This window comes from Coregonus lavaretus (genome assembly GCF_964263955.1).
Source record: "Coregonus lavaretus genome assembly, contig: HAP1_SCAFFOLD_3475, whole genome shotgun sequence".
In the NCBI taxonomy this organism is placed as follows: Eukaryota; Metazoa; Chordata; class Actinopteri; order Salmoniformes; family Salmonidae; genus Coregonus; species Coregonus lavaretus.
Genome location: NW_028156235.1, coordinates 1 through 15196, shown reverse-complemented (window position 1 = coordinate 15196; position 15196 = coordinate 1). Strand labels below are relative to the sequence as shown.

At 44.9% G+C, this 15196-nt stretch overlaps 1 protein-coding gene across 1 annotated transcript in view; it reads right to left on the bottom strand.

Annotated features, from left to right (window-relative positions):
- Nucleotides 1–15191, bottom strand: part of LOC311126573 (E3 ubiquitin-protein ligase RNF19A-like) — a gene marked incomplete at its 5' end in the record, with an annotated part of 35380 nt that extends 20189 nt beyond the window's left edge. Inside the window, 3 exons of the mRNA XM_084200565.1 lie at nt 1259–1464; nt 2555–3036; nt 15045–15191. Coding sequence (XP_084056691.1) covers nt 1259–1464; nt 2555–3036; nt 15045–15191 — 835 coding nt within the window. The remainder of the gene's footprint in view (nt 1–1258; nt 1465–2554; nt 3037–15044) is intronic.
- Between the last annotated feature and the right edge of the window lie 5 nt (nt 15192–15196).

Here is a 15196-nt window from a genome sequence, read left to right as displayed (position 1 = left end):
GACTAGTATGTATACTGCATGGACTACACTATATTTACAAAAGTATGTGGACACCCCTTCAAATGAGTGGATTCGGCTATTTCAGCCACACCCGTTGCTGACAGGTGTATAAAATCGAGCACACAGCCATGCAATCTCCATAGACAAACATTGGCAGTAGAATGGCCTGTACTAAAGAGGTCAGTGACTTTCAACGTGGCACAGTCATAGGATGCCACCTTTCCAACAAGTCAGTTCGTCAAATTGCTGCCCTGCTAGAGTTGCCCCGGTCAACTGTAAGTACTGTTATTGTGAAGTGGAAACGTCTAGGAGCAACAACGGCTCAGCCGCGAAGTGGTAGGCCACACAAGCTCACAGAACGGGACCGCCGAGTGCTGAAGCGCGTAGCGCGTAAAAATCATCGCCTGTCCTCGGTTGCAACACTCACTACCGAGTTCCAAATTGCCTCTGGAAGCAACGTCAGCACAATAACTGTTCGTCGGGAGCTTCATGAAATGGGTTTCCATGGCCGAGCAGCCACACACAAGCCTAAGATCACCATGTGCAATGCCAAGCGTCGGCTGGAGTGGTGTAAAGCTCGCCGCCATTGGACTCTGGAGCAGTGGACTCTGGAGTGATGAATCACACTTCACCATCTGGCAGTCTGGCGGACGAATCTGGGTTTGGTGGATGCCAGGAAAACACTACCTGCCCCAATGCATAGTGCCAACTGTAAAGTTTGGTGGAGGAGGCTAGGCCCCTTAGTTCCATTGAAGGGAAATCTTAACGCTACAGCATACGACATTGTAGACGATTCTGTGCTTCCAACTTTGTGGCAACAGTTTGGGGAAGGCCCTTTCCTGTTTCAGCATGACAATGCCCCCGTGCACAAAGTGAGGTCCATACAGAAATGGTTTGTCGAGATCGGTGTGGAAGAACTTGGCTGGCCTGCATAGATCCCTGACCTCAACCCCATCGAACACCTTTGGGATTAATTGGAACGCCGACTGCGAGCCAGGCCTAATCGCCCAACATCAGTCCCCGACCTCACTAATGCTCTTGTGGCTGAACGGAAGCAAATACCCGCAGCAATGTTCCAACGTCTAGTGGAAAGCCTTCCCAGAAGAGTGGAGGCTGTTATAGCAGCAAAGTGGGGCCCAACTCCATATTAATGCCCATGGAATGAGATGTTCGACGAGCAGGTGTCCACAATACTTTTGGTCATGTAGTGTATGTATGGGACTTAGTACGTAAATATACAGTGTGGCTATCTCCCTACCGCCTCCAGGCTCCTCGTTGAAGACATATAGTGTGGAGGCATCATTTCCCCCGGAGGTGTGGCGTGCCCGCTGGCGTCGAGCCTGGTCACACGTCTGGTCGGGGTGCCACAGCTGGCGACAGTGGTAGCAGAACTCTGTGTCACAGCCCTCACGCCCGCAGCTTAGCTTAGGACACTCAGCACAGCCATACGCTATCACTGCAAAGCTGGGGAGACAGAGAGGAGAACAGAATAGAATAGAACAGAACAGAACAGAACAGAACAGAACAGGTAACTAAGACAGAATGCTACCACTGCCTTGCTGGGAGGACACAGAGAGAATAGAATGGATACCAAATAGACAATAAAACAGACAGGCAGACACACACAGGCACAGACACAGACACAGACACACACACACACACACACACTTCTGTAGAAATCGAACTCAAATGTCACTAAAAACTCATTTTGTCACACACAGTGAAACACACAGACACAGACAGACACACACTCAGTCTCATACACAAAACAAAACACACATTGAAAAACTGAATAGGCTCTAGTATTAACCTTCTGTCCCTAAGACCTTGTGGAACGTGCGTATATTAGGAACATGAGTCACAGCTGTGAATTCAAGGCTTATGCAATGCTGGATACTTTTAAAGACTTTCGGGCTTATGCAATTCTGGACTTTCCCCTCTTGGCCCCAGTAATACCTGATAAATAAATACTGGAGGCCCATTGTGTCAACATCGTCTGATATAGAACGGCCAACTGATGGGGAGGGGCCGCAGTGGCTCGTGGGTCAGCATGCTCACACACATGCAGTCAGAGCCGGGCCCTAGCCTTTTTTTTGCGGGGGGACCCTAAGCAAAATGTAGTTGCCAATGTCCGCAACAACTAAAGAGCGTTGAAGCACAAGGCTAAAACTTCTCCGCTGTTTTGGTCCCGTATCTACCGCGTTGTAGCTGCGTGAAGGGAACTGAAGCACATGAGCAGATACTCTGCGTGAGAAGTCTTGCATCTTTGCTCGTCCAAAGTCACTTCGCTGAGTCTCCCTTTACTCCTGTTACGTGACTCCTGCAGTTAACTCTCTCCCTGGATAGTTCTGACTGACTGACTCAAAACATTTTACCCTGAATCTATGAACATAATTATCAGATGGTGTACTTGTTACAATGGCTCGACCTGCAGTCAGGCGGTCAGGCGCAGGGTACCTCCTGAGCTGGTACTATTGACTCCCCGAATATGAAGCTTCTGACTATAAACGATTCTGAAATCAGTAGAATGAACTGAGTGACTCAGTGGCTCTACCTGCAGTCGGGTGCAGGACACCAGCGTGTGTCCGGGTCGGCCGCCAGAAACCGTCTCAGCTGGTACTCTTCGAATCTCTCCAGCAGCGCCTGGTCATCCAGGATGGCCCGCACATCTTGCGGCGCCAACGCCTCGGGGCATTGCGGACAGGCAATGCCCACCCTGCTCTCTGAGATTTCGATCTTCAGGTACTGTCTCAGGCAGTCGTAGCAGGCCCGGTGGGAACAGGAAGAGAGGCGGGGGAACCGGCATCGTGGTTGGCTGAGGAGGCACAAAGGACACTCTTCCAAGTGGTGATCGTCCAATAGCTGGTCCTGGCTGGAAGACGAGAGGGATAGGACACCTGAGGAACAGCTGTTGGCTCCGCCCCCGCAGCATTCCGCCGCCACCGCAGCGGCAGGTTCGTCACCCGTCACTCCCGACGACGCCGCCCCGATGCCACCTTGTTCGATCCCGCCCTCTTCGGCTGTAATGTTCTGGTCCTGCCAGATGGACAGACAGAAAGGTTAGACAAGTAGCATTAGTTTCCAGAGTTGCTTAGGCCCCAAAGTACTGTATGTGTTTTCACGTTTCACTTGATAAAACTCACTAAAAATATATATATCATACGTTTTCTGTACTAACAACTATCATCGAGCTGAATGTATCTCTGAATCTAGCTCATGAGCTTCGAAACAACTTGCTCCATTTCTCCAGCGGATGTAACCCTTTCATTAGTGAAATCACTCAAATCCAAAGCCTTGAGAGAAGTCAGAGAGGAACCCATACCAAAGCCTATTGACATATACAGAGCTTTCAGAAAGTATTCCGACCCCTTGAAATAAAAAATTTAAAAAATAGTGCTACAAAGTGGGATTAAAATTGATTTCATTGTCCTTTTTTGTCAACGATCTACACAAAATACTATGTAATGTAAGATTCTTTGTACAAAATGTTTTATTATAATGGAAAGAAATAACGAATATATCTTGATTAGATAAGTATTCAACCCACTGAGTCAATACATGTTAAAATCACCTTTGCAATTACACCTGTGAGTCTTTCTGGGTAAGTTTCTAAGAGCTTTGCACACCTGGATTGCACAATATTTGCACATTATTAATTTTTTTTTTAAATCTTCAAGCTCTGTCAAGTTGGCTGTTGATCATTGCTAGACAGCCATTTTCAAGTCTTGCCATAGATTTTCAAGCCAATTTAAGTCAAAACTGTAACTAGGCCACTCAGGAACATTCAATGTCGTCTTGGTAAGCAACTCCAGTGTATATTTGGCCTTGTGTTTTAGGTAATTGTCCTGCTGAAAGGTGAATGTGTCTCCCAGTGTCTGTTGGAAAGCAGACTGAACCTGCTCGTAGTTAAGCGAATGGTCCAGCTACCGGTCTCTCCTTAACTTGTTGACTGATGTTTTGGCATCAAAACTACCCCGCAATTTACTGCTTTACTTCTACAGCACCAACTTGCGAGTTGGTCATCTCCCGCTCATTTAGCCTATGTGCAGTCAGGATACAGGATCCTCCGCTTTCTCTCCGTTTGCCGTACTGGTGTGCGACTCCGGTGTGTGTTGCTTGAATGTTTGCCATTTCACAGGCTGTGCTTGTTTCGGGAGGGGCTGCGTTTGCGAACCCACTGTAGCTTATAGCAAACATCTAGTAAATTCCTGTCAAGAAGAAACCGAGTTAGCCTAGCAAGCCTGTAGTTTCACTAATGAACGGTTTTCAATGCTGTTTATTTTACTCTATTCCAGGATAATGTCTGGACTTTCAATCTAACCACGGTTTGTTTGCAGAGGAAGTGCAGAGATCCTTCCGGAAGAATCCACGTCCACCTACTATCTCTTTCTCTTTTACTCCCGTAGCTGGACGCCTTCTCTGACCTGACGGGAATGTCGCCGCCGTGTCGTCTCTCCATAGCTGACTGGCCGGTGCTCTGCAGGGATCCCTCCCCGAAGGGGTCTCCCCCCTTCCCTGGGAAATTGAGTTAGTTGAGGATGCTTCTGGATGACTTAGTGGATGCTCCTATTCTTGACCCTGCCAAACAGCCATGGGAGGCACGTCACTTGCCGTGGAAGTCGAAAGCAGCGGCCTTTGGGAAGCCTGGACCGGATACAGACGTCAAAACAGCTTCACCGCCCTGGATCCAGAGATTCAGCCTGTTCTGACTCCCTCTCCGGTGGCTTCTACAGTGAATGAGGCTTCATTGGTTATGGGAGGCTCGAACCGGGTGCCAAAAGTTGCGGGCTTGCGAGATTCCGCCTCTCTCGCAAGTCCTCGACGGGTCTCCTGAATCATGCGAGGCATGGGAACGGGCAGATTTCTCTTCCATCTTGCCAGCTGTTGTCTTAGGTGGCGCAATGGTAAGAAGCATCTCGGTTTCTGGAGCAAAAACTCTGTGCTACGCCGGGGCTCGAGTACAGGATATTACTAGGCTGTTAGCCACCATTCTACATCAGCACACGGAGATTGATGCTGTTGTAGTCCATGTGGGATTTAAAGACATTAGGAATGGTAGCTTGGAATGGCTGCAACAGGACTTTGAAGAATTGATTGGGTCTCTGCTGGACACAAAAAAAAACGTCCTATCATTTCTGGACCTGTGCCCTCGCTAGGGTCGAGGTAGTGAAAGTTTTAGCAGGCTACTAGCACTTCACAACTGGCTACGTTACTCCTGCAGCTCCTTGGGTGTAACTTTTGTAGAAAACGTTTACACCTTTTGGAAGCAGAGGATGCTCTATAAGGAAGATGGGATCCACTCTAATCATTTGGGTGCCTGGATCCTGTCCAAACACTACAAGGCTGCGCTGAGGCATTGACTGATCAAATCAAACTCCTCAAAGGTATTTACTCCCATTATATCGCAGTGATATCATTCCACCACAGCTTCCGATATTGTTAGGGGTATTGTAAATAGTAATTATGTGCCTGTTAATTTAATTCCCATGGATAGCTGTTAGCTCCGTAAGGAATCCACTGTTGTATGCTCCACCTATGCTATTAATAGTGTTATATCAATATATCTTATTGCTACATGTGCTCATAAGCATAGGGGTATTGTAAAAAGTAATTATGTGCCTGTTAATTTAATTCCCATTGATAGCTGTTAGCTCCGTAAGGAACCCACTGTTGTAAGCTCCACCTATGCTATTAATAGTTTTATATCAAGATATCGTATTGCTACATGTGCTCATAAGCATAGGGGTATTGTCAATAGTAATCTTGTGCACATTTACCTGAATTCTACTATTAGCTCTGCAACTTCTAATCCAATCAGGAAGCCTATCGTGGCTAGCTCATCCAGTTCTATTGAGTCTTGTGTCACCATGGATACTCCTGCTGTTTTCCAATCTCGCAGAGGGCTTGGACTGTTGCATATAAAATGTGCGAAGCCTAATGTCTAAACTGGACTTTCTGGATGTCTGGGTGCATGACGCTTGCCCAGACGTTCCGGTTATCTCAGAGACCTGGCTGAATTATTTGATTAGGGATAAGGACGTTGCCATTGCGGACAAAAAACTTTTTCAGATGTGAAAAAAAGGGGAGTGGCTATTTATGTAAGATCTCTTATGGTATCATGCTGCCTTAGCATCTCTGTCCCCCAAAATGTGTGAGCTGTTGGTTATAAAAGTGGCCATAAGCCAAAATATGCATATATTTATTGCTGCGGTCTACCCCTCCCCCAGCCATTATTTCTGATGATTTAAAACCCTTTCTGGTATCTGAACTGGTTGTGCTAGGAGATCTCAATAGACTGGCTTACACATGAACTCAAGTCAGATATTCTTAAACTGATCTGAGGCAACTTGACTCAGTTGATAATGAAACCCACTCAGATTAATGTAAAAAAACCCTAGCAAACTCCTTATTGGTTGACCTTATCCTGAAACTCCTTATTGGTTGACCTTATCCTGAAACTCCTTATTGGTTGACCTTATCCTGAAACTCCTTATTGGTTGACCTTATCCTGAAACTCCTTATTGGTTGACCTTATCCTGACTAACCATCCCCTTAAGTATTTGGCTAGTGGTGTTTTTGCTAATGATATCAGCGACCACTGCCCTATTGCTTGCATTAGAGATACCAAATGATATCAGCGACCACTACCCTATTGCTTGCATTAGAGATACCAAATGATATCAGCGACCACTGCCCTATTGCTTGCATTAGAGAAACCAAATGATATCAGCGACCACTGCCCTATTGCTTGCATTAGAGAAACCAAATGATATCAGCGACCACTGCCCTATTGCTTGCATTAGAGAAACCAAATTGAAAACTCACCCCCAGGCGTTCCTTCATTATCTATATTATTCACCCCCAGGCGTTCCTTCATGATCTATATTATTCACCCCCAGGCGTTCCTTCATGATCTATATTATTCACCCCCAGGCGTTCCTTCATGATCTATATTATTCACCCCCAGGCATTCCTTTATGATCTATATTATTCACCCCCAGGCGTTCCTTCATGATCTATATTATTCACCCCCCAGGCGTTCCTTCATGATCTATATTACTAAGAGCTGTTGTCTACTAGCTGTATACCAGACCCTGTTGTGGCGCTTGAATTTTTCTCATCCATTTTTAGCTCTCTGGCTGATAAACTTTCAAGCGACTCAGAGTCAAATACCGAACGAATCCATGGTACTCTGTTGTACTCTCAGACCTCCTCTTGATAAGAAATCAAGCCTGGGCCAAGGCTAGAGAAACTGGCTCGTTAGCTGATTGACAGCTTTTTAGGCAATTGAGAAATGGGTTCACTGCCTCGGTTAAACAGGCCAAATCAAACTACTTCCTTAGCGCTATGGCAGACTGTTACCGATCCCTCTAAATTCTGGAAAACCGTTAAGTCACTGAAACGGGGTAATTTCTCTACTTCCCCGCCTAAGCAAGTAGCTTTAGACTCCTGCATCATTACTGAACAAGTTAAGATTTGTGATGCATTTAAAATCAGCATTTTATCTCAGCTGGTTTCCTATTTGTAAGAAATAGTGGTCACACTGGTCTTGGTCAGTCAGTTGACTGTTCTTCTTCCCACATACAGCCTCCAGTTGACTGTTCTTTTTCCCACATACAGCCTCCAGTTGACTGTTCTTCTTCCCACATACAGCCTCCAGTTGACTGTTCTTCCCACATACAGCCTCCAGTTGACTGTTCTTCTTCCCACATACAGCCTCCAGTTGACTGTTCTTCTTCCCACATACAGCCTCCAGTTGACTGTTCTTCTTCCCACATACAGCCTCCAGTTGACTGTTCTTCTTCCCACATACAGCCTCCAGTTGACTGTTCTTCTTCCCACATACAGCCTCCAGTTGACTGTTCTTCTTCCAACATACAGCCTCCAGTTGACGGTTCTTCTTCCCACATACAGCCTCCAGTTGACTGTTCTTCTTCCCACATACAGCCTCCAGTTGACTGTTCTTCTTCCCACATACAGCCTCCAGTTGACTGTTCTTCTTCCCACATACAGCCTCCAGTTGACTGTTCTTCTTCCCACATACAGCCTCCAGTTGACTGTTCTTCTTCCCACATACAGCCTCCAGTTGACTGTTCTTCTTCCCACATACAGCCTCCAGTTGACTGTTCTTCTTCCCACATACAGCCTCCAGTTGACTGTTCTTCTTCCCACATACAGCCTCCAGTTGACTGTTCTTCTTCCCACATACAGCCTCCAGTTGACTGTTCTTCTTCCCACATACAGCCTCCAGTTGACTGTTCTTCTTCCCACATACAGCCTCCAGTTGACTGTTCTTCTTCCCACATACAGCCTCCAGTTGACTGTTCTTCTTCCCACATACAGCCTCCAGTTGACTGTTCTTCCCACATACAGCCTCCAGTTGACTGTTCTTCCCACATACAGCCTCCAGTTGACTGTTCTTCCCACATACAGCCTCCAGTTGACTGTTCTTCCCACATACAGCCTCCAGTTGACTGTTCTTCTTCCCACATACAGCCTCCAGTTGACTGTTCTTTTTCCCACATACAGCCTCCAGTTGACTGTTCTTCTTCCCACATACAGCCTCCAGTTGACTGTTCTTCCCACATACAGCCTCCAGTTGACTGTTCTTCCCACATACAGCCTCCAGTTGACTGTTCTTCCCACATATAGCCTCCAGTTGACTGTTCTTCTTCCCACATACAGCCTCCAGTTGACTGTTCTTCTTCCCACATACAGCCTCCAGTTGACTGTTCTTCCCACATACAGCCTCCAGTTGATGAACGATCAGTCAACCTCACGTGACTTGGGTTTTTTCTTTTTGACTACTCACAGAAACTAAAAAGTTATTGCTGCCTTATTAGCTATTGACACCAAGATGTCATTAGGGGCTGACAATTTGGACCCATCTTTGCTTAAGTATGCAGCGCCCCTCATTGCTGGCTCAGTGAGACACATTTAACTTTAGTATCAGGAAATATTCCAAAAGTGTGGAAAGCAGCTTTTGCGCTACCACTCAATATGGGCGGGGATAGTAGTGATCTCGATAATTATCCACCCATTTCCAGGCTCCCTTCTCTTGCGAAAATAATAGAATCATTGTTCAACAAACAGCTGCGTTATTGTCTATCTGAAAATGTTATTCTTAAATGTTAATCAATCCGGATTCAGACCTAAACATAGCACCACTACGGCTACCATGCTTGTTGTAAATTAAATTGCAAATGCCTTAGATGATAGAAAGAATTGTTTGTAGACCTGTCAAAAGCTTTTGGTACTGTAGACCATGTTATTCTGTTGAATAAGCTGTCCTCGATAGGGTTGGGTACTGATGCTCGCCGATAGTTTCATAATTATCTCAATGACAGAACTCAGGCCATCAAGGTAGATGGGGTCAAATCTTGAGTTTCTTGAGTTACATAAAGGGGTGCCCCAAGGTTCGATCCTCGGCCTACTACTGTTTACAATCTATATAAATAATATAGGTAAGGCTGTAAAATATATATTCATTTGTATGCAGATGATAGTGTTGTATTCCATTGCTCCATCAGTTGGCCAAGCCTTTTCACATTTGAAGTCTGATTTTCAAGCACTGTTGAGGTCACTATTGGATATACAGTTAGTGCTAAATGCAAACATAACAAAATGCATGCTTTTTTTTTTAGGTCCCATAACCCAGATTTAAATGAATTTGTAATGACTAGTTTGAATGGAACACATATTAAGTAAGTTCCTTCCCACAAATATCTTGGTGTCTGGCTTGATGACAAACTGTCATTTAAAAAACATGTCACAGAGCTGGTGAAGAAGTTGAAGTTCAAGGTTGGTTCCTTTTACAGAAACAAAGCATATATTACTTTTGTTAATAGGAAGTAAATTGTCCACTTCTATGTCTATTTTAGATTATGGGGATATTACTGGTGATGGTTCTAGAACTCACCATTTTGTTTTGTATCAAAAAGTGGGTTGGGCCTCTTTGTATGTAAGGAGAGAGCAGCATTCTCTTGTGTTTATCTTAAAAGCACTCATGCAGTAACTTCCTATGTATCTATCATCATTAATTCAATTTAGATTTACAAATTACCTAACCTGGTCTCTGGCTTGGATAACACTGGAGGCCCCTTCGGTCTCCACAGAGTTGGGTAAAGCTGCTTTTATTTTTTATTTTTCCATACAGTGGAACAACTCACAGAGCTCTCTGAAATTAGATGTTTTGGTCCCCCTTGGTCAATTCAGAGTAATGATCGGAGACATTTACATTTTTTACATTTACGTCATTTAGCAGACGCTCTTATCCAGAGCATACATTATTCTTTTTTATTTTCATACTGGCCCCCCGTGGGAAACGAACCCACAACCCTGGCGTTGCAAACACCATGCTCTACCAACTGAGCTACCTCCCTGCCGGCCATTCCCTCCCCTACCCTGGACGACGCTGGGCCAATTGTGCGCCGCCCCATTGGTCTCCCGGTTGCGGCCGGCTACAGCAGAGCCTGGATTCGAACCAGAATATCTAGTGGCACAGCTAGCACTGCGATGCAGCGCCTTAGACCACTGCGCCACTCGGGAGACCTGTATGTTGATAAATGTGTCTGTTTTTCTTAATATGTTTTGTAATGTTGAATATGTTTGATGTACAGTGCCTTCGGAAAGTATTCAGACCCTTTGACATTTTACACATTGTGTTATGTTACATCTTTATTCTAAAATGGATACAATTAAATAAACATCCTCATCAATCTACACACAATACCCCATAATGACAAAGTGAAAATAGGTTTTTAGAAACTTTAGCAAATAAAAAACAGAAATACCTTATTTACATAAGTATTCAGACCCTTTGCTATGAGACTCAAAATTTAGCTCAGGTGCATCTTGTTTCCATTGATCATCCTTGAGATGTTTCAACAACTTGATTGGAGTCCACCTGTGGCAAATTAAATTGATTGGACATGATTTGGAAAGGCACACACCTGTCTATATACGTTCCCACAGTTGACAGTGCATGTCACAGCAAAAACCAAGTCATGAGGTCAAAGGAATTGTCCGTAGAGCTCCGAGACAGGATTGTGTGTCGAGGCACAGATCTGGGGAAGGGTACCAAAACATTTCTGCAGCATTGAAGGTCCCCAAGAACATAGTGGCCTCCATCATTCTTAAATGGAAGAAGTTTGGAACCACCAAGACTCTTCCTAAAGCTGGCTGCCAGGCCAAACTGAGCAGTCGGGGGAGAAGGGCCTTGGTCAGGGAGGTGACCAAGAACCCGATGGTCACTCTGACAGAGCTCCAGAGTTCCTCTGTGGAGATGGGAGAACATTCCAGAAGGACAACCATCTCTGCAGCACTCCACCAATCAGGCCTTTATGGTAGAGTGGCCAGACAGAAGCCACTCCTCAGTAAAAGGCACATGACAGCCCGTTTGGAGTTTGCCAAAAGGCACCTAAAGGGCTCTCAGACCATGAGAAACAAGATTCTCTGTTCTGATGAAACCAAGATTGAACTCTTTGGCCTGAATGCCAAGCATCGCGTCTGGAGGAAACCTGGCACCATCCCTACGGTGAAGCATGGTGGTGGCAGCATCATGCTGTGGGGATGTTTTTCTGCGGCAGGGACTGGGAGACTAGTCAGGTTTGAGGGAAAGATGAACGGAGCAAAGGACAGAGAGATCCTTGATGAAAACGTGCTCCAGAGCGCTCAGGACCTCAGACTGGGGCAAAGGTTCACCTTCCAACAGGACAACGACCCTAAGCACACAACCAAGACAACGCAGGAGTGGCTTCGGGACGAGTCTCTGAATGTCCTTGAGTGGCCCAGCCAGAGCCCGGACTTGAACCCGATCGAACATCTCTGGAGAGACCTGAAAATAGCTGTGCAGTGACGCTCCCCATCCAACCTGACAGAGCTTGAGAGGATCTGCAGAGAAGAATTGGATAAACTCCCCAAATACAGGTGTGCCAAGCTTGTAGCGTCATACCCAAGAAGACTCAAGGCAGAAACCGTTGCCAAAGGTGCTTCAACAAAGTACTGAGTACTATGTAAATGTGATATTTCAGTTTTTTATTTTTAATACATTTGCAAAAACCAGTTTTTGCTTTGTCATTATGGGGTTTTGTGTGTAGATTGATGAGGGGAAAAAACACATTTAATCAATTTTAGAATAAGGCTGTAACAAAATGTGGAAAAAGTCAAGGGGTCTGAATACTTTCCGAATGCACTGTATTTATGCAGGGCTCATCTGTAAAAGAGACCCTAGTCTCAGTATGACATCCCTATAAAAAAAATTAAAAAAAGTTTTCCTCTAGGGTTTTGCCTCTGCTTAGCTCTATTCAGTTTCGTTTTTATCCCAAAAAAAACTCCCTAGTCCTTCCGATGACAAGCATACCCGTAACATGATGCAGCCACCACCATGCTTGAAAATATGAAGAGTGGTATTCAGTGATGTGTTGTCTTGAATTTGCCCCAAACATAACGCTTTGTATTTTTGGCAGTTTTACTTTAGTGCCTTATTGCTAACAGGATGCATGTTATGGAGAATTATTTTTTTCTGTACAAGCTTCCTTCTTTTCACTCTGTCATTTAGGTTAGTATTGTGGAGTAATTACAATGTTAATGTAAAATTAATGACTTAAAAATCATACAAATGTGATTTTCTGGATTTTTGTTTTAGATTCCGTCTCTCACAGTTGAAGTGTACCTATGATAAAAATTACAGACCTCTACATGCTTTGTAAGTAGGAAAACCTGCAAAATTGGCAGTGTATCAAATACTTGTTCTCCCCACTGTAGGTCCTGGATGGCAGGAAGCTTGGCCCCAGCGATGTACTGGGCCATACGCACTACCCTCTGTAGCGCCTTACGGTCGGAGGCCGAGCAGTTGCCATACCAGGCGGTGATGCAACCGGTCAGGATGCTCTCGATGGTGCAGCTGTATAACGTTTTGAGGATCTGGGGACCCATACAGAATCTTTTCATTCTCCTGAGGGGGAAAATGTGTTGTCGTGCCCTCTTCACGACTGTCTTGGTGTGTTTGGACCATGATAGTTTGTTGGTGATGTGGACACCAAGGAACTTGAAACTCTCGACCCGTTGATGTTAATGGGGGCCTGTTCGGCCCTCCTTTTCCTGTAGTCCACGATCAGCTCCTTTGTCTTGCTCTCATTGAGGGAGAGGTTGTTGTCTTGGCACCACACTGCCAGGTCTCTGACCTTCTCCCTATATGCAGCTTCATTAAATAGTACCCGCAAAACACAAGTCTCAACGTCAACAGTGAAGAGGCAACTCCGGGATGCTGACCTTCTAGGCAGAGTTGCAAAGAAAGACTGGCCATCTTAATCTTTTCTTTTTATCCTCTGTAGCTCAATTGGTAGAGCATGGCGCTTGTAACACCAGGGTAGTGGGTTCGATCCCCGGGACCACCCATACGTAAAAATGTATGCATGTGTGACTGTAAATCGCTTTGGATTTAAAAAAGCGTCTGCTAAATGGCTTATTATTATTATTATATTATTATTGGCCAGTCTGAGATATGGCTTTTCCTCCCACTCCTCTTTCTATTCGGGTTAGAGCCAGTTTGCGCTGTTCTGTGAAGGGAGTAGTACACAGCGTTGTACGAGATATTCAGTTTCTTGGCAATTTCTCGCATGGAATAGCCTTCATTTCTCAGAACAAGAATAGACTGACGAGTTTCAGGAGAAAGTTATTTGTTTCTGGCCATTTTGAGCCTGTAATCGAACCCACAATTGCTGATGCTCCAGATACTCAACTAGTCTCAAGAAGGCCAGTTTTATTGCTTCTTTAATCAGCACACAGTTTTCAGCTGTGCTAACATATAATTGCAAAAGGGTTTTCTAATGATCAATTAGCCTTTTAAAATGATAAACTTGGATTAGCAAACACAGCGTGCCATTGGAACACAGGACTGATGGTTGCTGATAATGGGCCTCTGTACGCCTATGTAGATATTCCATTAAACATTCAGTTTCCAGCTACAATAGCCATTTCCAACATTAACAATGTCTACACTGTATTTCTGATCAATTTTATGTTCTTTTAATGGACAAAAAAAAATCTGAGCCGACTAGGTGAAAAATCTGTCGATGTGCCCTTAAGCAAGGCACTTAACCCTAATTGCTCCTGTAAGTCGCTCTGGATAAGAGCGTCTGCTAAATGACTAAAATGTCAATGTAAAATGTTGTCCTGGAGAAAGCACTGAGCGATTTCCGCTAGATGGGCCAGCTGCAAAGTCAAAATTGGCTATATTGTAAAAAATAAATAAATAATGAAAACACAAATTTACTTTTTTAAGTCTTAATTTAAGGTTAGGTTTAAAAATGGGATTGTATGACTTTGTGGCTGTGCCAGCTAGTGACCAATCGGCAGAGCTGCCCCCAGAACAAGATTCATGACGAAAAAAAACACCAACCTGCACAGAATGCAGGAGACAACTAATTGAACATACACTCCGCAGGGCGCCAGGGGGTTATAGGAGGGAACGGGAAAACCAAACACACAGGGGCTTTCAAATGAATGCATTCAGAGGCTGACGTGGCAGCTTACTCACTAGGTACTGTACTGCACTACTTTTGACAGGAACCAATACATAGGGAATAGGGTGCTGTACTGCACTACTTTTGACTGGAACCAATACATAGGGAATAGGGTGCTATAGTGCACTACTTTTGACAGTAACCAATACATAGGGAATAGGGTGCTATAGTGCACTACTTTTGACAGGAACCAATACATAGGGAATAGGGTGCTATAGTGCACTACTTTTTACAGGAACCAATACATAGGGAATAGGGTGCTATACTGCACTACTTTTGACAGGAACCAATACATAGGGAATAGGGTGCTATAGTGCACTACTTTTTACAGGAACCAATACATAGGGAATAGGGTGCTATTAGGGACAGAGCCACTGGATGTATCCCAAATAACACCCTATTCTCTTTACAGGGTACTGGTAAAAAAAAAAAAGTGTGTAACTTAGGGTGCCTTTTCCTCATTGGGCTCTGGTCAAAAGTAGTGCACTATAAAAAGAGAATAAGACGTGTCTTTCTCACCTGGTCTGCATGTTCGCTGGGCGTGAGAGTGATGGAGACCTCCTCCTTGTTGTGGGCCCCAGCAGGCCTCTCGAGCCTGGGGTCGGATTTAGGCTTCCGGCTGAAGAAGGAGAGGAAGCTGAGGGGCTGAGTCTGCTGCTTGGGCCTCTTCA